This window comes from Rhinolophus sinicus, chromosome 6 (genome assembly GCF_057876585.1).
Source record: "Rhinolophus sinicus isolate RSI-liver-muscle chromosome 6, RSI-T2T, whole genome shotgun sequence".
NCBI lineage: Eukaryota > Metazoa > Chordata > Mammalia > Chiroptera > Rhinolophidae > Rhinolophus > Rhinolophus sinicus.
The window spans coordinates 12,403,861-12,429,997 of record NC_142506.1 but is presented as its reverse complement, the minus strand read 5'-3'; the positions used below and the strand labels follow the sequence as shown (position 1 = coordinate 12,429,997).

General features: G+C 34.5%; 1 protein-coding gene across 2 annotated transcripts in view; it reads right to left on the bottom strand.

The window, feature by feature from the left end:
• Window positions 1-26,137, bottom strand: part of ATAD2 (ATPase family AAA domain containing 2) — a 51,430-nt gene that overhangs the window by 6,530 nt on the left and 18,763 nt on the right. For both annotated transcript variants that reach the window (XR_012490692.2, XM_019719294.3), the window contains exons 9-23: window positions 23,052-23,159; window positions 19,256-19,364; window positions 18,867-18,982; window positions 14,961-15,135; window positions 13,999-14,087; window positions 10,539-10,698; window positions 9,737-9,827; window positions 8,752-9,066; window positions 8,101-8,233; window positions 7,561-7,747; window positions 6,698-6,883; window positions 3,956-4,091; window positions 2,814-3,010; window positions 2,104-2,263; window positions 30-152 (exon numbers count right to left, since the gene is read on the bottom strand). Coding sequence is in view for 1 of the 2 variants with exons in the window: in XM_019719294.3 (XP_019574853.2) it covers window positions 30-152; window positions 2,104-2,263; window positions 2,814-3,010; window positions 3,956-4,091; window positions 6,698-6,883; window positions 7,561-7,747; window positions 8,101-8,233; window positions 8,752-9,066; window positions 9,737-9,827; window positions 10,539-10,698; window positions 13,999-14,087; window positions 14,961-15,135; window positions 18,867-18,982; window positions 19,256-19,364; window positions 23,052-23,159 (2,285 nt within the window). In the remaining variant the exon portion in view is untranslated. The remainder of the gene's footprint in view (window positions 1-29; window positions 153-2,103; window positions 2,264-2,813; window positions 3,011-3,955; window positions 4,092-6,697; window positions 6,884-7,560; window positions 7,748-8,100; window positions 8,234-8,751; window positions 9,067-9,736; window positions 9,828-10,538; window positions 10,699-13,998; window positions 14,088-14,960; window positions 15,136-18,866; window positions 18,983-19,255; window positions 19,365-23,051; window positions 23,160-26,137) is intronic.

The following is a 26,137-nucleotide window of genomic DNA, read 5'->3' as shown; positions in this document are numbered from 1 at the left end:
CTTTTTCTGATGCCAAATAATTTTCCTACCTCTCTTCTTTCTAGATTCCTGAATTTCTTCACAAAGCTGTTCAAAGTCTTCATCAAGTTCTTCTTTAATTATTGCATAGGCAGTATCTCTTAAAGCACAGGCTCTGTGCCTAATACGACGATCTGAGAAATGAATACAGGATTTTAAATTTTCTCTTTTTAATAATTTACCAAAAATAAACTAAACATTTTGGGCTAAGACTTTAGCCATTACAATTCCTTTGTTAGTTTTACCACAATAGTAAAAGTTACTAAAACAGTGTCATTCTGTTTTTGGTGCTAATCTAATTTTCTGGACATCTGATTTAAGACGGTAGACTAATACCAAACAATTTTATTGCTATGTCCTATCCAGATCCCTTTGAAATATCAGATAAAAATATGACTCAAGCAATAGCAAGACTAAACAGCATAATGACAACAAAAACAGAAAGGAAGGCTATTAGTGTCATTAGTTAACCAGAATGTAAAAGGGATTTTGGAAGAGACAGAGAGAATGCTACTGCATGGACAGAGAAATCAAACAAAGACAGTGAAAGAGCAATCCAACACAGGAAACACTGCAAAAAAATCCTAAACTGAGTCCAAGTACTGTAGACTGAAATATGCTGAGGGAGAAGGAGGCTAGTAAGTGAATATAAGATTGACTAAATGGCTGGGTGAGTCCCTGTCATAGGGCAGCAGGCTGCAATATTCACACCCAAGTTGTTTTTGACAGCAATAGCTACAATATCAGAAGGGATATTGGAGGGGGCTTCTAACATGTTATCTGGGCCTAAAGAAAAGCAGCGCAAGCAAAGTCAAAGCTCTGGTTTCCGAAGTGCAGTAGCCTTAGAATCACCTAGGAACTTGTCAGAAATGCAAATTCTCAGGCCCTACTATACGTCTACAGAATCAGAAACCCTGGAGATGAAGCCCAGCAGTCTGTATCTGTTAACAAGTCCTTTAAGAGATTCTAATGCTTGCTAAAATTTGACCACCACTGGTCCAAAATAATTTTAGGCTGTCACCTGGACAGAAAAAGCAGCAGGCAATTGCAATGAAACAGAAAAGGTCCTCTGCCTCTAGGGTAAATGCTTCCTTCTTTCTAAAATTAAGGGGTATTCCCAGCTTGGAAGCCTGTTTCCCACTGCTTACCTCCAGAAATATGAACTACAGGGAAAAGCCTAGGGAAGGTGGGACAGAAGACTAGGAGGGCGAGACAGTGAGCTTTTTAACTGCTGAAGAGACTCAGTAGGTCCCTATGCTAATCAATCTAATTTATAAGAACTACCGATAAGAACAGCAAGCTAATGTGCTGGTGGAGAGTTTATGCAGGAAACGGATGATTAAAAATACATATTATCCACTGAAAGTGTTAAGGACACTACATCCATAAAAATAAGAATAGGAAACTAGAAAAAAGAAGCACCTGAAAAAAATAATATTTTTGGAAATGAACAAGTTTATACGAAATATGTAGGTATTTGAATACGTCATTATATATAAACAAATCTATAATTCAAAAAAATCCTGTACTTTATAAATTTTATTTATTAAAAGACTGGGTGAGGGTGGAATGGGTATATACATAGAAAAGGTCTGGAAAGACACTCCCAAACTTAGTGTCTACCTTTCAAAAAAGGAAATGGGGGACGTTGTTTTCAAAATATTATTATTAGCAAGGATTACACTGCATTACTTTTATAATAAAAATTGTAATGGTCTTAACCAAGAAAATCCTTTCAAACCTATTTTAGTGCAGAGAGTATTTATTTTTCCACTCTGAGAAAGAGCATTGATATACAAAGGAAACAAGCTAAGTTGTTATGCAATGTGGTGTCTCACTACAGGACATATTGTGTAGTAAACACAAGGATTTTGGAGTGAAAGAAACCTACATTCAGATTATGCTTTTGCCACTCCTGGCAGTATGACCTTGAGGAGCTTTTTCTAAACTTGTAATGGAAATGAGGAGGAGTTGTTGTGAGGCTTACATGGCGCGGTGGACGTAAAATGTTTATACTACAGCACCTGACAGAAACCAACCCTCACGAAGTGTCAGCAACCCCGAAGAAAACCCACGAATGCTCACCGCCAGGATCTCTATCTGGATTGTATTCTAAAGCATTGCTGCAGATTAGATCAATATCACTCAAGTAGTCTTTCACAGTCAGGTACTTGTGGAGATCAATTTTACTGATTACCGATGAAAGGTCCATTGGTTGCTTTATTACAGTGGCATAATCAGGAACCTAAAATTCAAGCAAATGACCAAATCACTAAATTAACTCTGAACATAAAACCATTTCAGTCAAGTTTCTTTGCCAGGCAATGAAGAAGAGAGAATAAGTACATAAGAGATAATGATAATGCATTAATATGAAACCTTTGACTCTATTTAAGCTGGTTTTATTTTACATTAATTCCTATTCTTGGACAACTGTATTTCAGGAATATCCTATAGCTCTTTCCTCAACCAAACACCACCCATCCTTCAATGTCAATTTAAGATCTCATTCTCCAGCTTACTCTGTGTAGGTAAGAATAATATCATGTAGCGTTAAGACAGTCTCGAATTGCTTCTAGAATGTTGAGCAGACAAAGTTAGTTGTCTATTCTCTTGCAGAAAAGGAAAACGCCTTAGATTGCTCTTGAAGACTCCATACAGTGCTTAGGACTCTATTCAGTACATTTCCACACAGAGAAAACAATGTAGACAGAGAACCACATAAACTATTCAAATATTCTCTACTTTTGAAGCATTAGAGTTTAACACATTTGATCCAAAGATTAAATTAATACCTCATCAGGGTCAACAGGTTTAGTAAATATTCTGAATCGCTTGTCAATAGCAAGCCTATGTGTAACATTTCTTAAAAAAATCCTCAGTTCTCTAAATGTGTCTTCTTCTTGTTCTTCTAGCCGTTTTACTTCTTCTGCTGTCAACGGTCTTGGCTCCGGTGGTGGTGCTACTGGGAGTGCCTCCAAAGCCTGCAAAACTTCACATAAATGGAAGATTTTAGTTACTACTCTCCCATCATTATCAAGTGTGACAAATGATTCAGTGCACACAGTAGCCAGGCTTTCAGGGGTTATTCTCCTTTCATCTACCAGGAATCAGAGGATTTCAAATACTAAATTACCATTATCCCTACACCTACACCCTCCTCCCCTAGTAATAATTGGTAACTTGTAATTTGGAATGCTAATTCCTAAGTCGTTACTCCTGTTCTATTTTAAGATCATTTTTTTTTAAGAGGCTAGTAAAACTTTTAAAATGAATTATTTCCTGGACAAGAATATTCTAAGTATTAAAAAAAGTTTTCTTTACTAGTTAATTCTTGAACTAATAAAAATTTGTGGTATGTTTCAAATATAACCAAAGTTTAATATGTGTTAAACAGATATGCACTGAGCACTCAGGATAAAAAAAGGAATATGCGTACTGCCCCAATAAGTTGGCAATCTATTATTAAGGGAGTAAGAAACATAATTATAACACTGTCATAATGTCATTATTAGTATGAAAAAAGTACAGTGGGTCATAAAGGTAGAAAATTAGTTTTGCCTAGATGTGTTAGGGAAGAAAAAATGAGTTATAATAGAAGATCAAGGAGTTCCTTAGGCAGAGATGGAGGATGGGGACAGAAGCATTACTGACGGAGAGAAAGGGCAGGAATATTTGCATGTGGCTTAAAGATAGACTGGTTTGTAAGGAAAGAGGTGAGGGAACGGGGAGAACAAGTGCCAAAAATGGGCTTGGAAAGACAGATTTGGGCGACACTATGAAAGGCCTTGTGTGCTTTAAGAACTTAAGTCTATTTAATGGGAAACATTTTTAAGCAGTAGAGGTTATCACCCTCACGACTAAGGTTGCCATTAACTGGTATCTCATTCCTACTTCCTCAAAGTTATTATATATTAACTTTGATATAGTAACTAACCTGCTTTCTTTTTTGATATAGGAGGCTTAGCAGCTTGCTTTAGAATTAAATCTTCAAAAAATTTTGTCCGTTCTTCTTTACCAGGTAACTTGACATTGAAAATTTCTCCATAATCACGGATAAATAATTCTTGCACCTTAAAAAAGAAAGTAAGTGCATTATATATATGAGGTCGAACAATTAAGTTCGCGAACTTTCCCACCATGTGCTTACATGGTGGAAAGTTCGCGAACTGTCCATCCTTCGTGTGTATGTATACACACACGCTATCTATCAATTTATTCAGTGCAACAGTATATTACACACATTTTAATGACAATCTAAATTTGTAATAAAGAAATGATCTTTAAAACAAATCTTTTACACATGATGGATTTATGTATAATACCATGTATGCAATAGATTAGGAACTAATCTTCTTTAAAACTTAAGACTCTGGTAATTGACATGGTTAATATTTTACTTACAGGGTTTTGTAGAGATCAATTAATTCACTTTCACAGCCTAAAGTGAGATATGAGAACGAGTGGTTGTTCGGTAAGAATAAAAGCCAAAAAATAACAAGTGTTGGTGAGGAGGTGGAAAGATTAGCACTTTTGTGCTGGTTGAACTATAAATTGGTGCAGCCATTAACATTCAGTTAACATTCACCGTAGAAAATAGTATAGTGGTTCCTCAAAAAGTTAAACACAGAATTACCACGTAACGCAGTATACACTGTGTTTCCCCCAAAATAAGACTGTGTCTTATATTAATTTTTGTTCCAAAAGACACATTAGGGCTTATGTTCAGGGGATGTCATCCTGAAAAATCATGCTAGGGTTTATTTTCTGGTTAGGTCTTATTTTCGGGGCAACACGGTATATCCAAAAGAAGTCATTGGGGGCCAGATCAGGTGAGTAGGGAAGGTGTTCCAATACACTTATTAGTTTACTGGCTAAAAACTCCCTCACAGATGGTGCCACATGAGCTGGTGCATTGTCATGATGCAAAAGCCATGAATTGTTGGCGAAAAGTTCAGGTTGTCTAACTTTTTCCCGCAGCCTTTTCAGCACTTCCAAATAGTAAACTTGGTTAACTGTTTGTCCAGTTGGTACAAATTCATAATGAATAATCCCTGATATCAGAAAAGGTTAGGAACATAATTGCAACACATTCGCGAACTTAATTGTCAGACCTCACCTCATATATTGTTTAGCCTAGTCACAGAACCTATCAACATTGAGGACTTACTGTATTTAATGTTAATTTCCCAGTTTATTTAACTATCAGTCGAATAATTCACAATCAACTATTAAAACAAAGCCATCAGTACATAATCTGGTCCTTGGATAACTCCTTGACCTCATTTCCTTCTACCACGCTCTTTACTCATTCTCCTCTATTCGCTCTGGCCCTCTTGCTATTTTTCCAACACACCAAACACACTTTTTTTTTTTTTTGGCTCTGCCCTTGCTTTTCCTCTCCCAGGAAACTTTGTCCCTCAGATACTCAAATGGGTCAATACATTTCATTTTTCAGGTCTTGACCTTAACACTCTTTCGCACTGCTCAGCTAAATTTTTCTCCATACCAAATAAGTTAGTACTATATATTTACTTATTTTTGCTTTTCCTCCCCCTCAACTAAAATGTAAGCCTTAGGAGGATTCAAATTGTTGTCTATATTGTTCATTGCTATATTCCCAGTGCCTAGAACCATGCCTGGCACAGACTAAGCACTCAATAAATATTTTTTTAACAGAATATTTGAATTTATCTTCCTACCAATGTCCTAAAAACTACAAACCAATGTTGTCAAAGGCATGGAAAAACTTATTAAATCCATTCATTAAAGAAAACATGGACACCCACAATATGCTTTTTATATACTCTGGGAATAAAAAGGTGGGGGAAAAAAAATCCCTGAGTGCATGTACTTTACATTCTGCTAGGAGAGACAGAGTCATACAAATTAATATTTAATGGCAGGTAGTTATGAAAACAAAGCAGAGAAAGGGAAAAAAACCAGTGCTGGGCACAGGAGCTATTTCTCTAATTGAGAAACCAATCAGGGAGGCCTCTGTGAGGTGCTATTTGAGCAGAGAAGAGACCTGATAAAAATAATGGATCATGCCAGCCAACTATCTAGAAGAGTACTCCAGGCAGAAGCATGAACTTTTGTTTGTTATTGGTATTTGTCTAAATTGGCACCAACGTGAAGGACAGTAATTTGGTGCTATCTAAAATTTTTAATGTCACAGTTATTCCACTTTTAGGAATGGGTGCTAGAAACCACACAGTAATGCTCACAAGAATTAAAAACCAAGGACGCTCACTGTAGCAGTTTAATAAACTGGGAAACAACCAAAATCCTATGAACAAGGATTTGGATAAATTATGGTACATCAAGACAACAGAAAAAGCCATGTTGTTTTTAAAAGGCATGAAACTTACGTATTAAAAAATACATAAGATATATAAAGTAAATTGCACAATAGTATGCATCATATAATTCAATTTTTGTAAGAGAAAAAAATTTATAATGCAATCTCACTACAGACACACACACACACACACACACACACACACCATCCCACTTAACAAGCACATATACCAAATAATTAACAATGGTATCGTTGATAAGAAAACTTTTCCTTATCATTTTATTCACTTCTATAGTGTTTGGAATTTGTATAAGTTCTTATTACTTTGATACAAATAACTTTCTTTTTAAAGTACAGACTTTTCCTCCCACAAATTACCTCTTCTGGCAGAGAGGAATGGGGTTTGTCAGAAGTTGCAAGTAGTAAAACTGGAGCAAATGAAGGGATATTCTGTAATAATGTGGTAAAAGTGGCTTTGAGTGTTGGTCCAACTATTTCCCACCACAAGTGGATATGAGGAACATACACTATGCTTGGTGCTGTTCTCTTAGCTTCACGGATCATCTAGTAGAGAGAAAAAAAATCACATTCAGTTAAGAGAGGCAGCCCATCAGTAATGCTAGCTTTATTTGTCTGGAACGATGTTTAACTTCCCAGAATTATCATCTAAAACCCTCAAGTTTAAAATGCTTCCCCTAATCCCATAATCTTATTGTTAAACGTGTTGTTACGTCTCATTTTTAGGAAACAATAATTGCTTCAAGCAATTAGAAAACAGCTCAAGAACTCTAGACTTTTCTGTTGTAAACAAGGTTAAATATAAAAATATAAATAAAAAACACATTTACATTTAAAAAAATCTAAATATAAAAATTATGAAAAACAGCAGCAGCAGACTGAGTACTCACTACATAGCAGTCATTGTTTTAAGTACTTTACTAAATTAATTCTTGCAACAGCCATACAAGGTAAATACTATTATCTCCATTTTGTAAATGGGGAAAATGAGGCAGAGAGCTTTAATAACTTTTTAAGGTCACTAAGATATTAACTGGTGGAAATGGGATTTAAACCCAAATTCTTTTAATGACTAAGCAATTACGCATAGTTTTATTTTGTGAACCTAAAGTTGCAAATCAGAAAGACAAAAAACAGTACAAAAACAATGAGACAAGTCTAGATTTTGTCTCTGGAAGACTGCTTTGTCTTACACCTTATTTATCTGGGCAACAATGAATTACCTGGGCACACATTTCTTCAGGAGATGTGGCACTGACTCCAAAAAGAACAGGAATGTCTAATGTATATACTGCAAATTTTTCCAAAGTATGGATGACAGCTGGTGCCAAATGAGAACTTTGCCCAAATCCTGGTTCTCCCACTATCAATATTCTTGGCCGAAAAGACATAGGTTGATAACAAGTATTTCTGAAAGAAATGAGTAATAAGCTATGCTTTAGAAAAAAACAATAGTTTACATTTTTCTCCCGAATCACTAATTATGAACTTACATAAGTCAAAAATTTGGAATATATGGTTGGTCAATCATAAAAGCATGGCTCATATGGTTTTTGGAAACACTGTCCACAGATTTTTAAGAATACTTTATACAGTGGAATTTTTACTATAGTGACAATTACAACAACAGAAGATTTTTTGATATTTTAACTTAAAAAAACAAAGCAGTCTAGTTGGCATCTTCAATCTTTTCAATGACCATCTCATTTAATTTTAGGGAATTTATACACCAAAAAATATATTCATTTGCAAGGGAAATGTACCTATTCAAATGAAGAAAATTAAGATTTTCTTTTGCCTTATTAGAAGAATTCTGAGAAAGCCCATTGTCATACACTGACGGGACATCATCATCACTGTATGCCAAGTCACTGTCCAGCAGAGGACAAGAAATATCTACAAAACAAAGAATTGTACATTAGTAACTTTTCTGGATGGCCAAATTTTTATGTAATGCTTCAATTAGCAAATCAGTAAACTTCAATGACATTTTCTAGAGAATCAAAAATATTTGTGTAGATATGAATAACAAGTACAGTAAGTCCTCACTTAACGTTGTCCATAGGTTCTGTGACTTCAGGCGAAACAATGTACAAAGAAACCGATTTTATCACAGGCTGACTGATATAAACAAGAATTTAGTGCCTACAGCATCTCATCAATGTTACAATGAAACCATGTAGAATGAATAGATGTTATTCAAAGACCTGCTGTAAATATAAAAATGCATTCCAAACTTAAAATAGATTAAATTAAAGGCAATCCATAAAGTAAATTTTCTTCAAATATCCAAGCAAAGCATGACCAAACTCCTTTCAAGAGGCTCTGTATAAAGAAACATTCCTGGGATATATAAAACATTTAGTTTTACTGATTATGAAAACTAACTTTAAATGGTCAGTCAAGTTTCATACCTGAGTCTAATGCTTTATTTGTTCTGATTTCTGCGTGTGGAAATACTCTCTGCAGAGCTTCTAAGATCTTGTGAACAGTGCTTTCCAGGAGTGGTTTCACAATGGAGGACAGTGCCTGCCCAGGTGATGTCACAGCTCTTTGGGAGGCTGGTATCATCTTTTGCATAGCTATCTCAAAATCCTTAGCTGAGATATGAATTGAAGAGAGATCCAACTGCAGTTTCTCACTGGTAGTATAGATCTGTGGGTAGCGTCGACGCAGAGCACATAAAGCAGCCTCAGAGCATATTGACTTAATATCTGCACCACAGTATCCTACTCAAGGGAAAAAAAAAGAAACAGTAAACCACTGTCCTATTAGCATGACCATGGTTTAAAAAAAATTAAAAATCACATTAACAGTATAGTAGCAAAATATTTAGGAGTAATAAGACTAAAATCTTTCTTTTACCTAGTGAATTTATATGGTGGTGATAACCATCAACAAATCAACTTTTGTAAATGAAATGTGCAAACACTAATATAGCACAGGAATCAAGAGCAAGAGTTTTAAAATCTCAGATAAGGTTCAATTTCCAATTTGTCATTTACTAGATGTGTGATCTTTGGAGAATCATTTATGTTCTGTCAGCCATTTCTACATCTGTAAGATGGGGATAATGTTACCTACTTTGCAGGACTGATGTGAGACTTACCTGAAATAATATATATACAATGCTTAACAGGATGACCAGAAAAATGCACACAGTCAGCAAAGATAGCTATTATTATTATTGTCTATTTTGCTCTCAAATCCCCCAACAGCCAATTTGTCAAATATCTCTACTTAATATCAGAGGACTTTATAGGAAGAAAACATGTCACAAATAAGAGATGAGAAACAAATATAACCTTGCATTTCTTTAAATACAACCTCGCAAGACTACAACTTGTTCCATCTTTGAAATGAATATATTTCTTTTAATGTTTAAAAAGCAGTGTTTACCAACACAGTTTTCTGCTAGTTCTTCAAGAAATATGTCCAGTGGTTTAGGATTCCAATCCCTTGTGTGAATCTTTAGAATTTCTTTTCGAGCCTACAAATAAAAACAATTTTTTTCATCTATAATAATAGTGTGCTATTCAGAGTAGAATAATTTCAATTTAATACTTTTAATTATCTAAAATGTTAAAGATATCAATACCTAAATAAATAGAAATACAAAACAGTGAAAAAAAAGATGAATTTGTAAAAGTTCAAGGAATTCATGTTAAACAGATTTATATTTATAGTACTCAAGTTCCATTTATCATAAATGTGAATGAGAGAAATTAAGTAACTACTGAACTATTGTTCATTCTGGTACATACTAAGAACTGGTTTTTTTAGAGTAGTGACAGATCTACCTGTATTTTCTTGCTTGGTTCTCAAAAGATTAAGTGGCTTTAAAAAAACATGGTGGTATTCATGAAAAAGCCAAGGCTAACAAATTGGCTAAGGACTGACTGTTCATTAGGCTATATGTTCTGAAGCAAAATAAAGCTGTATGATTAATATCCAAAGGCTGTGCTCAAATTGAAAGAATTTTAAGAGCACTTTTAGGAAGGCATTAAAAAAAAAAAAAAGAAAGAAATACCCAAGTTCTTTTCTTTAAATGAAGTAATACCTCCCTAAAAATGCATAGCTGTTAATCATAATTTTGCTTCAGAACATACAAAACTTGATCTGCAAATTTTCACTGTACCAAGACTTGTTCATGATAAAGGCAACACATTCTGTCAAAACTTGAGTGATGTTAAATTCTTACATCTTTATCAGGTAAGCTGAAAAGGAATTCTCTGTCAAAGCGACCAGGTCTTCGTAAAGCAGGATCAATAGAATCCAGCCTGTTGGTAGCACCAATGACCACAATTTCTCCTCTGCTGTCCAATCCATCCATAAGAGCTAGCAAGGTGGAAACAATAGAACTAAATTTAAAAATAAGAGAGAAAAGATTAATTGATTAAATGCTGAATATATCATTCCTTCTTTTGGTAAGAGTTAATACATTAAATGTGAATGAATTTTTTGAGAGCATCCCACTACTTTCAACAAATTAAAAACGCCTGTAAAAATACCACACTAAATGGTATGTAGAGATTAAAACCAACAGAAAACATAGATGGTCGTTTGAGTGCCACAAATGGATCCTCAAAGCCATTTCATAAAGCATCAATTCTCAAAGGAATTTGAGAGTTCTCAAACAATACACATCAAAAAATACTAGTATGTACCAGATAAACAAACACTATTTAAAAATAACAGTGTTCCACTGCATACACATTATCAAACAAAGGACCCCAAAATAAAATAGAATATACATAAAGCATAAAAACATAGGATTTTAATTACATTTTAAACTTTTGATTATGGACAGAGATTAGTGGGATGATCTCCACATCCCAGTCTCAACAATTAATAATATTCCTTTTATATGTCTTAATCTGACATCTTTAAAAAACAAAAAAAGCTTCAGACAAATCATTTAATCCATAAATAAAATATTTATGTATGTATTTCTGAGATAAGGACTTAAAAACTCCCACAATACTGACACCAATGTAAATAATTCCTTAATATCACCTAATACCCAATTTTCTCAATTTCTCAAAATACCGTTTTACATTTTATTTGTTCAAGTCAATATACACACACACTTGGTCAAACATCCCTCAAATCTGTAACAGTTCCCATCACACTCCCTCACTTTTTTTCTTCCTCCACACCATTTATTTGTTGAAGAAACTGGGTCATCTGTCTTGTAGAATTTTCTTCCCACACTGTGGACAGGACTGATAGCTTCCTGATGGGGTCATTTAACTTGTCCTCTATCATTTGTATTCCCTATAAACTGGTAGCTAGATCTAGAAGCTTACAGATGCAGGTTAAACTACTTGGGATAGCATTTCATAGGAAGATACCATGTATTTTCTATTGTATACCTCAGGAGGCGCGTACCACCAGTTTCTCACTTAAGATTGGTGGGTTGGGTTTAAATGAGGTGTTCTCAGCTTCCTCCACTCACCATAAAAACTTCACTATCGACCTTTACACCTTACTGTTTCAGCAGCCATTGATTATTGCTTAGAGCAGTGTTTCTCAACCTTGGCACAACTGACATTCGGGTCAGATAATCCTTTGCGGTGGAGCGCTGCCCTGGGCATTCTAGGGTGTCTAACAGCATCCCTGGTCTTTACCCACTAGATGCCAGTAGTGCTCCCCTCCCTACCCCAGCTGTGACAGTCAAAAATGTCTAAACATTGGTCCCCTGGGGTGCAATATCACCCCCCAGTTGAAAAGAACAGGTCTAGATTCCGTTTTTCATAAGGGGTTGCAAAATGTTGATTTTTAAATTTCCTCTGCATTTATTAACTGTGATTTTCCTACAAAGAACATCGTTACTTCATCAACTATGAAATTAACCTGAGTCATAGCCTGAATCATGGTTAAAGAACAGGAAAAAAAATACTCAATTCATTCTCTTTATCAATTTTCAAAGTAATGAGTCACTGTTTTAGCAACCTCTGGTGACCAATTAGATTTTTTTTTTTAAAAAAGACCATTAAAAACTGACTTTTTAAATGTTATTCGATGCATTTCAACCTGTTGTAGTCATTACTATTTTTGATGTTCAAATTGTCCCATCTTTGGCATATGGAAACCGCTTCGAAATTGGCTATGTCATTCTGCTATGACCCCTGTAGTCTTCGATTGCTTCCTTGCTTTCAGGCATTACAAGATGTTCCAGGCTTGTCTTGCTTATTTCCTGACTCAATTCTGAAACCCATCATCTCTCCTAAGAGCCCTAGTATTTAGAGACCACAATCCGGGTGCTAGTGGTACAAATTGCTATTGAATTGTGATGGCTTCTAGACCTTTTTAGTGTCCAGAGCTTGGAATTATTTTTTCTTTGAAAATAAAAAATTCATCATGGATTCATAATATCTTTAATTCAAAGTAAAGACTTTAGGGTTTTAATTTATTTTATATGTGCATCGTCTTCATCTTAGGCTAAAAAATGTTATTTTCTAATGCATCAACATAATTACTTGCACACCAAATTTCTCTTAAAATATATATGTATGTGTGTGTGTATATATTTGAGATGGCATATGCTTGCTAAAATAACTCTAATCCCTTTAGAACTGTTCCAAAATATAACAAGTACTCAATTACTGCAAAGTGATGTTAGTATTAAATGTTTCTCCCTATTAACACAATGAATACAGTATGGCTGATAATGAAATGTGTCATATATTAAAAGTTTGTTGATTACTGGTAGGATATGCAGACATAACTTTTTACCATAGTACTTAACATTTTAATTTACTCAGAGCAACAAATGACACTGTATAGCATCAAGGCCACCAGAATATAGTAAATATTGTCAGGGGTTAGGCAAGTCAAAATCTATCATTCACATTATGTCTCGTTCCTCTTTTATTATCATCTACAATAAAAAATAATACTGGAGTAATAAAGGCATGCAAACACTTGCTTTAGGGTATCCCAAATTAATTAAGCAATCAGATAATTCATGAGACCATTTGAAAAGAAGCTCTGAAAGACTGAAGGTGAACTGGGACTAAAAGTAATTTAGATTTAAGTTGAAGTGGCACTAAGGAAAAAGTGCTCCTTTGAGTAAGCAGCTTATCATAGGGGACATTCAATTTTGCCATCCTGAAAATGAATTTAGGCTGTCATTAGAATGTTAAACTAGCAGTCAAGCACTAAGACATATTTTGTTTGGCTCAGGCAGTGTCTTAAAAGCATCTGAATTAGTTGGCAACATTTAAAAGATAATTAACACCAAAATTTGAATATAAAATTTAAGAGAGAAAATTTATTTTTCAAGTCTGGCTCAGATTCTGCCCTTCAATAATAGGCTGAAGTTAAAAACAACTTGCTATGCTCTTATGACTGAACATTCAAGCCCCAGCCCCACTCTTAACCTTTGGCCTGCCTCAACTCACCGGCCAGTGGGCATTTAAGTTTGTATCATGAGTTCAATCTGTAACCAAGATTTTAATACTGTACTTGAGACCTGCCATCCAGAACAGGCTCACTTTTTCTTTTTCAACTATGTATTGGGGTTCTACTAACAAAAAAGAAACTACTGCTTTTTAAAGTTTCTTTCACCACTCAACTAACCATTCTATCCCTGATGAAATATCAATACAGCTCAGAATATAGGAAAAAAGGCAGACACGTCATCAAGCAAGTTTTACCTGTGAATTTGATCTTGCCTGCTTGATCGTACTGGAGCCAGACCATCAATTTCATCAAAGAAAATAATTGATGGGCGCATCTGATAAGCCTAGAAAGTAGGTCCAGTGGTTGCATGTTATCATGAAAAATTTCAAATATGTAGACTTAATATAAACCATTTAAATCCATTTTCATTCTAACTTGCTTACAGAATTTATAAATCTAAATGTAAATTCAAGAACTATGTTTTAAGGATTCAGTCTAAACTATAATAACATGTAGTTTAATTTTGTTTGCACTTTCAATTAGACATACTCAAAATACACTCTATTGACTACATAACTTAGATTTCATATAGCTATCATTATTGGGACACACAAAGAAACACCCACTGTCAACAACATAAAGACTAGAATACGACAGTGATACAGTCTTCCCTCCGTGTCAGGATGGGAAAACATTTAGCAAGATGCATAGTTAAAAAACAAGAACAACAACAACAAAACTTCCAGGAAAGTTAAAACAAAAAAATCTCAGTGAGTTCCCTAAAGAGATTTAAAAACATTTGCAGCAATATGTCTCAGTAGCTCAGAATCTATTATCTCACATGTGCTGTCAATACAATCTGGAACATGAAATTGAAAGCCACTCTAGGGCAGAACTAATCTTCTCATATTGAGACATAACTACTACTATCTCTCTAAGTATGAAACTACCACTCACTCTCTAGGTATGCAATCAAAGACTCCAAAGAACTTAGATACAACTAACTGTTCCTTTCTCTTCTTACTATAAAACTGTTCCTTATAGGTTGGTGTTATCTTCATATACAAAGGAAAATAACCTAGGAAGATTATATATTTAGTCTAATTCTTCTTAGTTTATTTCTATGAAATCTGATTAAATGCAATATTTATCTAATCCTTACATACTTACATCTACATTGATTATAGATCTAGATAGGCAAATTTTAATGTCATACCTGATCAAATAGCAATCGTAGCTGTCTTTCGGACTCTCCTACCCATTTACTCAGACAATCGGCACCTTTCCTCATAAAAAACGCTACTCTCTTATCTCCTCGACTGCACTCATTGGCAAGTGCTCTAGCAACCAGAGTTTTTCCAGTTCCAGGTGGACCATAAAACAAACAACCTCTGTGAAAGGATAAGTATTATTTTAGTAGTACATTTTTAAAAAGTAGACTATTTCAACAAAATTACAAACTAATTTCATGAATGCTCTTAATTAGTGAATAAAAAAGTAAGACAAACGAAATATTTCAATCCACAAAGCAGAACCTAAAACCTGGGAATTAGTATTGATATTACAAAATTAATATTGAAACTAAATAAAACCCTTTATTTAAAACAGTATTTTATTCATTCATTATGCTCATTATAGTACCTTTCCTTGCATAAAAGTCATGCTTAAAAAACTTGATAGTTTACTTTTGTAACAGGTCAGGGGAAAGAATAACAGATTTCATTTGCAATCTTTGGTCTAAGCCTCAGTAACAGAACACCCAAAGTTTTGCAAGAAAACATGTTGGGATTGAACAGGAGAGAAAGTAAGATAGGAGAGAGAATTTAAAGAAATAATGACGGTTGGGCAATAGAGAATAGGACAATGTAAATAATTTAAAATAAATTTTATGGCATCACTGCCATAGGGTAACCTACAACTTTTTCACATATTTCCAAAGTTATTCATTGCTCTTAGGATAGAATTATGAGAAAATGGGCTATACTCATAATTCTTAGTAGAAATGTAAAAAGGGTGTAGAAACAGAATGTGTCAGGTATTAAGATCTATTAAAGTAATACGAAATAATCAATTTCAGATCATCAAATAACTGCTCTTGGAAAGAAACACTTAAGGAAAATCCCAGAAAAACAGAAATGACATAAGAATGGTGGGGAAAAAAAATCACAAGTGATAGGAGAAAATCTATTAATAACATATAAAAGAAAAAATAATAAGAAAGGGACATAATCAAATGTAGACGTAAAAAAACAAGGCAACTGGTAAGAAAACAATCATATAAACAAATGGAATAAACCACAGTGATTTTAATGTACAAAAGCCAATGCAGGAATAGATTTTAAAAACATATCTATTGAGCCAACAATCTTCTTTGTGAGACTGTATCTTAAAGAAGGAACTAAGGGTTCACACAAAGAGAAAGCAGTGAGATGTTCATGATATTGACATTTGTGATAATGAAAAGTTGGGAGAAAACTGAATAGCCAGAAACAGCAAAATCAAATAAAATTTAATACATCCACATAATGGAACATTATTCAGCTGTTACAATGGAAAGACAACATACATATGAAAACAGCAAGTTTACACAATCATGTATTTGATTTTTATGGGGGTAAATGTATGTTGTAAGGAAAGAGAAATACAGAGAAAAAACTATGGGAATTTGTTGTTGCTTCTAAGTTCACTATATTATTTTAGGTACTTCTAAGATTTCCTATAAGAAGTAAATGTTATTATTGAATATTAATATCTTCCTGATTAAAAAAATTTTACAGCTGAGTAATATTAACTGAAAAATAAATTAAAAAAAATTTTATTCACCAATGTTTAACTGTCATTGTTTTATAGTACACACTTTTATAATGCAAAAGGCAAAAAAGCGTACTAATTTAAAAAAGTTTACTTAAATCAATGAGGGAAGAAAAGGAAGATTCAGGGAGAAAAGGTGTATAAGGAAAAGGGAATCAGGGACTAGGGTTTAAAAATGGGTTAATAAGGTATAAAAACTGGAAGAAAAAGGAAGAAGATAAAAAAACAATGGTGATATAAAAAGTTCAAGAGTGGACTTCTAGTTAAACTTGACAGATTGAATACATGGTTTTACCTGTGGTCTTCCTTTTAATTTCACTAAAGTGCATAAAACAAAGTGAGTAACAAAATGAGACAGCACTTGAGGTATTCCGACAAAATTGTGCAATTTAGAATGCAGATGACTTTAGCAGACCTGAAAAATCTAAAAACCTAAAATAAAGAAGCTCCTAAAAAGAAGGCTAATTTTCAAAACCCCTTTCAGGATTGAGAGGCAATATGTATCTCAAGGAGGTGTAAAAGGTAGGGCTGCAAACAGAAGGAGGGAGTAAAACATTATTAAAGAACTTGGACACCACCCTGATCCCTTTTTGCTGCCCTGTGTAGGCATCTTGCTTGGATGGTTTACTTTCTGATAGAGGACAAGATGAAATGCTGTAGGAAGTAAGTGAAAAACTCCACACTTAACGGTGGAGACTAACCCTTGCTAAAATGGTATGCTAAAATGCTGACAGACAGGCTCATAAGCTTCAGATAGAAGACTGGAGGATGTGTCTCTGGGAAAAAAACACCCCTAGATACTGACTTTGAGGACTCGAGGACTCCTGGTGAAAGCATCAGCCCCACCACCAATCACCCTAAGGTGAGGCCTACAAGTTAACAAGCGCTACCAGTGAGCTTTACAAACATGCTTCACTCTTAAGAGAGCCAAGGATTGCTAGACACTTGGGGAGGGAAAGCCTCTAACATCAAGAGAGACCAAAACGAGAGAAAAACGTCTAGAAAGTCCAACATCCAACTGACATGTATTGAGGTTAAGAGAAAAATTGGAGTGGAAAAATTCCCAAAGAAGTGATACCAAAAAACTTTCCCAGAAATCAGACATGTTTACAGATTGCAGAGGTATAGATGGCATAATAAAGGGGGAAGGGGAAAAGACATAAAGGAAGTGTGACGTCACATGACTGTTCTCAAAATATAATAATAATAGTAATAATAATAATAAAAATAACCTCCCATACACTCTTTTTCTCAGGACATTCCTAGAATGTGCTGCATCAAAACACAGCTATAAATCAAGGTCTTCGTTGAACGCAGCACTGAAAGAAACATAAAGGAAATCCCACGAAGACGGTGATGGACAGTCCTAAGGCTTAGTTGTGTTATAAGACTAAGAGTAATCAGTCCAGAAAGAAGCTGGAGAACAAAGCCTCCAGGATATGCCTACAAACATAAGGAGCCAAAACATGATTTGATATGTTCAACTGTACTGAAAAGAACTTTATAACTCTAGTGAAGACTTTATGGATGAATTGATAAGTATAAAAAAATAAAAACAAAAGCAAAATAATAAAACTTCAGATATAACTGAGGGGGGACAAGAGGGTTGTAAGAGAGGAAATAACGTACTATATAGTTGTCATAATATACTATCTATGGTTCAGATTAAGAAATATTTACATAGTCATAAAGCAAACACTGAAAATTGATTCAACAATTTTATAGATGTATAAATGAACTATTGGGAGTATATGAGGAAGGGAAAGCGTAGGTATATGTAGAAGGTAGGAAAAGTAAAAGCCAAATAGTCACTGTCCATAGTTTGAAGTATACAGATTGTGTCTAAAATTAAAAAAATTAAAAATTATAGTATAAGCATATGTACAGCTAAAGGATTTAAAAGTAGTTGGCTCTGAAATGGAGAAAGGTAGAAGAGGGACTACTACCATTTTTTAAAAAAAGAATTATAGTACTATTTGATTTTTTTAAATTATGTACATATATTACTTTGATACAAACTTAAACTAAATTTTAAAAATAAAAGAAAAAAAGTAAAATGTATGTATGGGAGTAATATCATTCAATGTATCAAAAACCATGGACAATCATTTTTCTCAAGGATAATCAATTTTGAAACCATTTTTCATGTTACACATTAAGAAAGTAAAAATATTAAAAGCACCCAGAAACTTGCAAAAAAATGTACAAATACAGTAGGCCTGAAAAATTTCAACAGAGAAGCATTATCTTTCTGGACAATCATATAGCATAGCACAGATTTTGGCTACAATAAAATGTATAATTAAATTACCTTGGAGGTTGAATTTTGAATTTTTCAAAGACTTCTGGATAAAGTAATGGAAACACAACCATTTCTTTTAGAGCTGCAATATGATTAGACAGGCCACCAACACTATCAAATCGTACCTGGCAATGGGAGAGAAACAGTAACATTCTTAGATGTGGAGTCAAAATTAAAATGTCACTCCACCCCCAAACTACACCCAAACCCACACACAGTCAACTGAGTAATAGTGCCTTAGTTGTGGCTTGGCGATTTAAAATAAAAAAAAATAAAAAAAAAATCTGCAAAAATTTTTTTTGATTAAAAATTTTGATTAAAAAATATATGTATTTTTTTAAACTTTAAAACAAAGAACATTATTACAGCTCAAGCATACATTTCAAGACAGTACTCACTGAAGAATCTAGTTGCATTGGATCAACATCAGCAAGACTTGCTCCAATTTTCATTCGATCTTTATAAATTCCTTTTAATTCATCTTTCCGAAAATTTAGTGGGAGGCACCTATTTTAAAAATAAACAATAAATTGCATAGAAGCAAGCACAGGTACTAAACCTATGGACCTTGGATTCAGAGAGGATTTTATGAATTTGACCTCAAAGGAAAGGGAAATAAAAGCAAAAATAAATGAATGGAACTGTATGAAACTAAAAAGCTTCTGCACAGCAAAAGAAACCATGAACAAAACAGAGACAACTGACCGAATGGGAGAAGATATTTGCAAACAACACCTATGATAAGGAGCTAATATCCAAAATACATAAAGAACTTGTATAACTCAACAACAAAAAGCAAACAATTCAATTAAAATTGGGCAGAGGACCTGAACAGACAGTTCTTCCAAGAAGACATACAAACGGTCAACAGATATATAAAAAGATGCTCACCTTCACTAGCTATTAGGGAAATTCAAATCAAAACCACAATGATATACCACCTCACACCTGTTAGAATGGCTATTATCAACAAGACAAGGAATAATAAGTGTTGGAGAGGTTGGGAGAAAAAGGAATCTTCATACGCTGCTGGTGGGAATTTGGTATAGCTACTATGGAAAATAGTATGGAGGCTCCTCAAAAAATTAAGAATAAAATTACCATATGACCTAGCAATCCCCCTTCTGAGTATCTACACAAAAAATCTGAAAACATTTCTCCATAAAGACATATGTACCTCTATGTTCATTGCAGCATTATTTATGGTGGCCAAGATACAGAAACAACTAAAGTGTCCTTTGATAGATGATTGGATAAAGAAGATGTGGTACATATATACAATGGAATATTGCTTGGCCATAAGAAAAGATGAAATACTGCCATTTGTGACAACCTGGATGGATCTTGAGATAATCATGCTAAGCGAAATAAGTCAGACAGAAAAAGTTGAGAACCATATGATTTTACTGATACGTGGGATTAAAACTGAAAGTGACAAAACGAACAAGACAAACAAAGAAACAAAAAGTCATAGACACAGAGAGCAGTTTAGTGGTTACCAGAGGGTAAGGGGGAGTGAGGGGGTAGATGAGGGTAAACAGGATCACTTATATGGTGATGGATGGAGAACTGACTCTGGGTGGTGAACACACAATGCAATATATAGATGTACTACAGAAATATACACTTGAAACCTATATAATTTTACTAACCAATGTCATCCCAATAAATTTAATAGATTTTAAAAACCAAAACTATCAACTCACTTTCTCCCCCAAATGCCTTGTTAAAATATGGGCATTTTTCTTAAGAATTTAAAACAAAATTTCAGCTGCAACAATCTTAAGATTATGTATTTCAACTTTCTCATTGCCTATATAAGTTGAGAACTTAAATGTTAGAAATAGTTATATCTGAAGTTTTATTATTAAAATTATATAATCAAATGAAAACAAGTTTTCAAGATGCCACAAAACCATAAAATAATTCATGGTTGAGAATTCAGCAGCATCAGTATACATATAATGATCATTTCTAATATATATGAATCTTTACCATTTGCCAGACACTATTCTGGTTTTAGGTGCTTGAGATGTATTCCTGCATTAAATCCTCACAACAGTCTTGTGAAGTATTATTATTTCCCCAATTTTCAACAAAATCAAGACAGAAAATGTAAACTAAAATGCCCAAGGTCACAAACAAGTCAGTGGTAGATCCGGGAATCAGACCAAGCAGGGTGTCTGCAGACCTCCAGCAACTGCTAAACACCTCTCAGCAAAGTAGTCAGTTCACCAGGATTTGGATCCACATCAATCCTCTCAAGCAAGAATGAATCACTACTTTCCTAACTACTTTCAAAAAGTTATGGTACGTTACAAAGAGCATGCCTAGAAGAAGCTGCTTGTTTTATCAATGGAAAAATGAAAACTGCGTATGTTAGAGGTTAAGATACTTGTACCAGAAAGCCTAAGCAAAGAATGACTGCTGCAAATGAACACAAGCGAAGGCACCATGCTTACTCCCAGTGACAATTCTCGCTAGCCCCAAATTCCAGGAGGAATTTACACTGTGAAACCTAAGATGGACAAATTTTCAATTGTGGCTTTTTAAAGGATATTTCTTAAATAATTTTTAATAGAAATATAACTGCATAAAATTCACAGGATTAGATGCACATTTCTATGAAAGCAAAGAAAAATCCACGTAGTCTAACTATACAGCTTTTGGATGATTTAAAAGCTGTTGTTCAATAGGAATGAAATGTAAGCCAAAATGTAATTTAAAAATTCTGTTAGCCATACAAAAGAAAAAAGTAAAATTTTAATAACATATTTTATTTATCCCAATATATCCAAAATACTGTATTATCATTTCAACATGAAAAATTAATATTTTAAAAATAGAGCTATTTTATAGTCTCTTTTTTGTACTAAGTCTTTGAAATCCAAGAGTGTATTTTTTTTTTTATACAAAAACTTACAGTATATCTCAACTCAGACTAGCTACATTTCAAGTGCTTAATAGCCACACATGGCTAGCGGCAACCATTAATGTGATAAAAGAATAGAGCTTAGGATACAAAAAATGGTTGGTTTGCATGCCCCTTCAATTATTATATTCCAATTGCTTTGTCAAGCATTTGTGTCCTACTCTAAGAATATTAGAATCCAATCACTGCAGTTTTCACTCACCCACCTACATCTGCACAATGGGAATAATCCTTGCCCTATCTACTTCATATGATCATTGTGAGAATCAAATCAGTTGATTAGTTTATGTGGACTTATATTACAAGGAATTATGAAATCAGTAAACCCTTCCATTTTTCTTAAGAGTTCTAAGGAATAAGAACGCATTATTGTTATTATTAAAAACAGTGTGTTTAAATAGAAAAAAATTTATTTCCTGAAATCAGTGTTTACCAAGCACCATTCTGAGCTATAAAATGGCTGCACACACAAAAAAATGTTCTAACCTAAACTAAAATGTTATTAGTTTTAACTGTAGATATTTCAAACAAGACAGCATTCTGGCTTTATACATTAACCTATTGTATAATTTCTTAAATAGTCAAGCTGTACCTATTCCCAAATAACTCAGCTCTTTCACTTTTTAAAGTAATAGCTGGTTGGGGCCGGCCTGGTGGCTCAGGCGGTTAGAGCTCCATGCTCCTAACTCCGAAGGTTGCCGGTTCAATTCCCACATGGGCCAGTGGGCACAAGGTTGCCAGTTCAATTCCTCGAGTCCCACAAGGGATGGTGGGCAGCGTCCCCAGCAACTAAGATTGAACATGGCACCTTGAGCTGAGCTGCCTCCCGGATGGCTCAGTTGGTTGGAGTGCGTCCTTTCAACCACAAGGTTGCCAGTTCAATTCCTCAAGTCCTGCAAGGGATGGTGGGCAGCGCCCCCTGCAACTAAGATTGAACACGGCACCTTGAGCTGAGCTGACGCTGAGCTCCCAGATGGCTCAGCTGGTTGGAGCGCATCCTCTCAACCACAAGGTTGCTGGTTCGACTCCCACAAGGGATGGTGGGCTGCACCCCCTGCAACTAGCAACGGCAACTGGACCTGGAGCTGAGCTGCGCCCTCCACAACTAAGACTGAAAGGACAACAACTTGACTTGGAAAAAAGGCCTGGCAGTACACACTGTTCCCCAATAAAGCCCTGTTCCCCTTCCCCAATAAAATCTAAAAAATAAAAAAAATTAAAAAATAGCTGGTAGTTATAAAAGGCATCAATACGGCACTTACCTGTTGATAGCTCTATTACGGCTCTTTTTCCTCCTCCTCTCAAAGTGCTGTTCATCTTCAGAAGAGGAGGATGAAGTAGAGTCACTACTGTGGATTGCATGCCTTCGCCTAAAGAGGAAAATTAAAATCATAATGAGGAAGGGCAGGAAAAAGAGCGTAAGATCCAAACATCAGAAATACCTAATGATCCAAAGAAGGTTTATCCTAAAATCAATACATCTGATGAACCAATGAAGTAAATTTTATTGGTTGAATCTTTTAAAAGGAATAAAAGCCTTGGATAACTGAGAGGAAGGGAAAAAAAGATAACAGGCTGTGTCAGAGCTGACCATCAAATGTTTATTAAGAGGGGATATGGTACAGGCAGTTACTTCTTAGTCTCGATATAAATCAGTTATCTTCAAAGAGAAAGGTACGAAAAAGAGGGTATTAGAATCTTTTGGACTATAATTTAAAAAAATATTTTCAATATTATACTATATATAATTTTACATTTTAATGGTAATCACCTATTTTGAAATGTCAAATGACCTTAAAAGGAGAACATGATAATTTTTATGTAAACCAAGGGGGTTAAGAAAAGTTAAAAAAATTTTAGGAAACAGAAATAAGATGGCCTTTTATCTAGTATATCATCAACTATAAATTCAGAACTGCCACTTAATGTGTAAATGTGGGCGAGTTACCCAACCTATATATAAGCTTCAATCTTCTCATTTAAAAAAATTAAAATACAATCAAATTCTTAGGCTGGTGGGTAGTATTAAATAAGATGTCAAGTGCTAAAATATTAAATAATTTTTTAAATCACTTCTGGCTTTGGACAGTTGCAAAAGACACACAAGGGGCAAAAAAAAGTCTGGCTGGGGAAACCTTTAATCATTCCATTGGCTTGGGTCTAGCGCTTCTCCTGAGTCACAGTGCAATCATGGTTAAGTAGGTGTTTCCAAAAATAGAAAAGGGTCACAATCTATTATCTGCATAATGTAGGTCCAGAATCCTGTACCTAAAGACTCTGAAAACAAGTTTTCCCATTATATACTTAACAGCAAAACATGACCGGAATGTCATAAAGGCAATTCATAGTCTCCATTTGTCACACTTACTATGATTATTCATGATTTCCTATAGAATTAATATATTTGACTAAGCAGTGTTGGCCCAGACACCATTAGAGATGTTTATATTGCATGTTACCTCTGTAAATACTCCTCCCCCCAAAAAATCAGAATTCTGAAACACAAATGGCCCCAACGGTTTTGGAAAAGGGGTTATGGAAACAGATACAGGTGAGAAAATAATCCTCCACTGTCCACCTACCCAAACATACTCAAGACCATTTTTGTGACCAGCCTGAAACTGAAACTGTCTAGTGTAAGTCTGAAATTTTATATGAAAGACTAACTTATTTAATATTACCATTAACACTACAGAGACTCTAACTTGTAGTCGCATAACTCACATTATTGTATGTGAATTTAGTATGCATTCAAATAAAATTAAGATTAACTTCACAATTAATAAAAGGGACTAACATTTACTAAGTGAATAAAAAAATTACTAAATGCTTTTTGTACCAGTTAGTTGGCATAGTATCTCATTTACTCTTAATTAAAACTTGGAAAAAGTACTTATTAGTAGGCTCATCTTACAGTCAGAGCCAATGGGGCTCATAGTTTAAATAACTTGCTCAAGATATCAGAATTAGTCAATGATGCTGTCAGAATTCAAACCCATATCTATCTATTCCAAAAATCCTCATTCTATACACTACACCGATGATTTCCAGTTGTTTATTTCAAAAAACTAGTCAACTTATAAGCAAAAAACAAAACTTTTGGACTGAATTAGTTTTCCACATTTGATTTGCAAATAGGGATTATTTGTAAACATTATGGTTACAATAATAAATACACGTAGCACTTAATATGTGCCAGATACTATTTTAAGTGCTTTAACTCATCTAAGTCTCACAATATTATGAGATAGGTGCTCTTATACCCTTCCTACAGATAAAAAAAAACTGAAGCACAGAGAGGTTAATTTGCCAAACATAACCAATACTGTGTTTCCCCAAAAATAAGACCAGGTCTTATATTAATTTTTGCTCCAAAAGACGCATTAGGGCTTATGTTCAGGGGATGTCATCCTGAAAAATCATGCTAGTGCTTATTTTCCAGTTAGGTCTTATTTTTCGGGGAAACATGGTAAGTGGTGGAGCCAAGCTGGCAACCTAGGCTGTCCTAGTCATGGGTCCAGGTTCTTCATAATTATTTTGTGCTGTAGAAAGGCCAGTATTCCCGTTTAAAAAAGATTCTGAATACACATACCACACTCATGTTTTCCCATTTTACTAAAAACTTGAAAACTTTGGCATGGACAAGCACTGTGAACCTAATCAGAGTGTCTAGAGTTGCCAGTCCTAGTTCCTTGACAAGGAGCACTTTGGAATCCTGGTGAAGCAATTGTGGTATTATGTTATCCTCTTGTTCAAAGGGACTAGGCTTGTTCCAGAAACTGCATAATGAAGCTAAAGAATAAACCTTAGATGACTAGAAGTTATCAACCATAAAGAAGAAAGAAAATCCTGCTCAAAGGCAGCATTCCAGAAGCTCTGCTGTGATAAGTTACCAAAAGACCCTTGGAAGATCCTGAATTGTGGTTGCAAGGTTTCTTGACCATTTGCCATGGACACCAAGGGCAATGTTCAAATGATTCTTTGGATATGTGCTTTATTTCCATGCCTCACTAGCTGAAGTAGAACATAAACTATAAATAGAAGCTGGTGTCTTCATGAAAAAGTAAAATGACTGCCATTAAGGTTGTTGGAAGAAATGAGATGTTCACACCACCGTGGCAAGAAAGTTCAAAAAAAAAAAAAAAAGAGGTTTAAAGGGTTACATTCGAAAGGTTAGGTAATAATAAGTGTTAGTAAAGATGTGTGAAAACGGAAACTCATACACTGTATATGGGAATGTAAAGTGAAGCAGCAATTTGGAAAACAATCTAGCACTTCCTAGAAACATTACATATAGTTAGCATTTGACCCAGCAATTCCACTTCTAGGTATATACCCAAGAGAAATG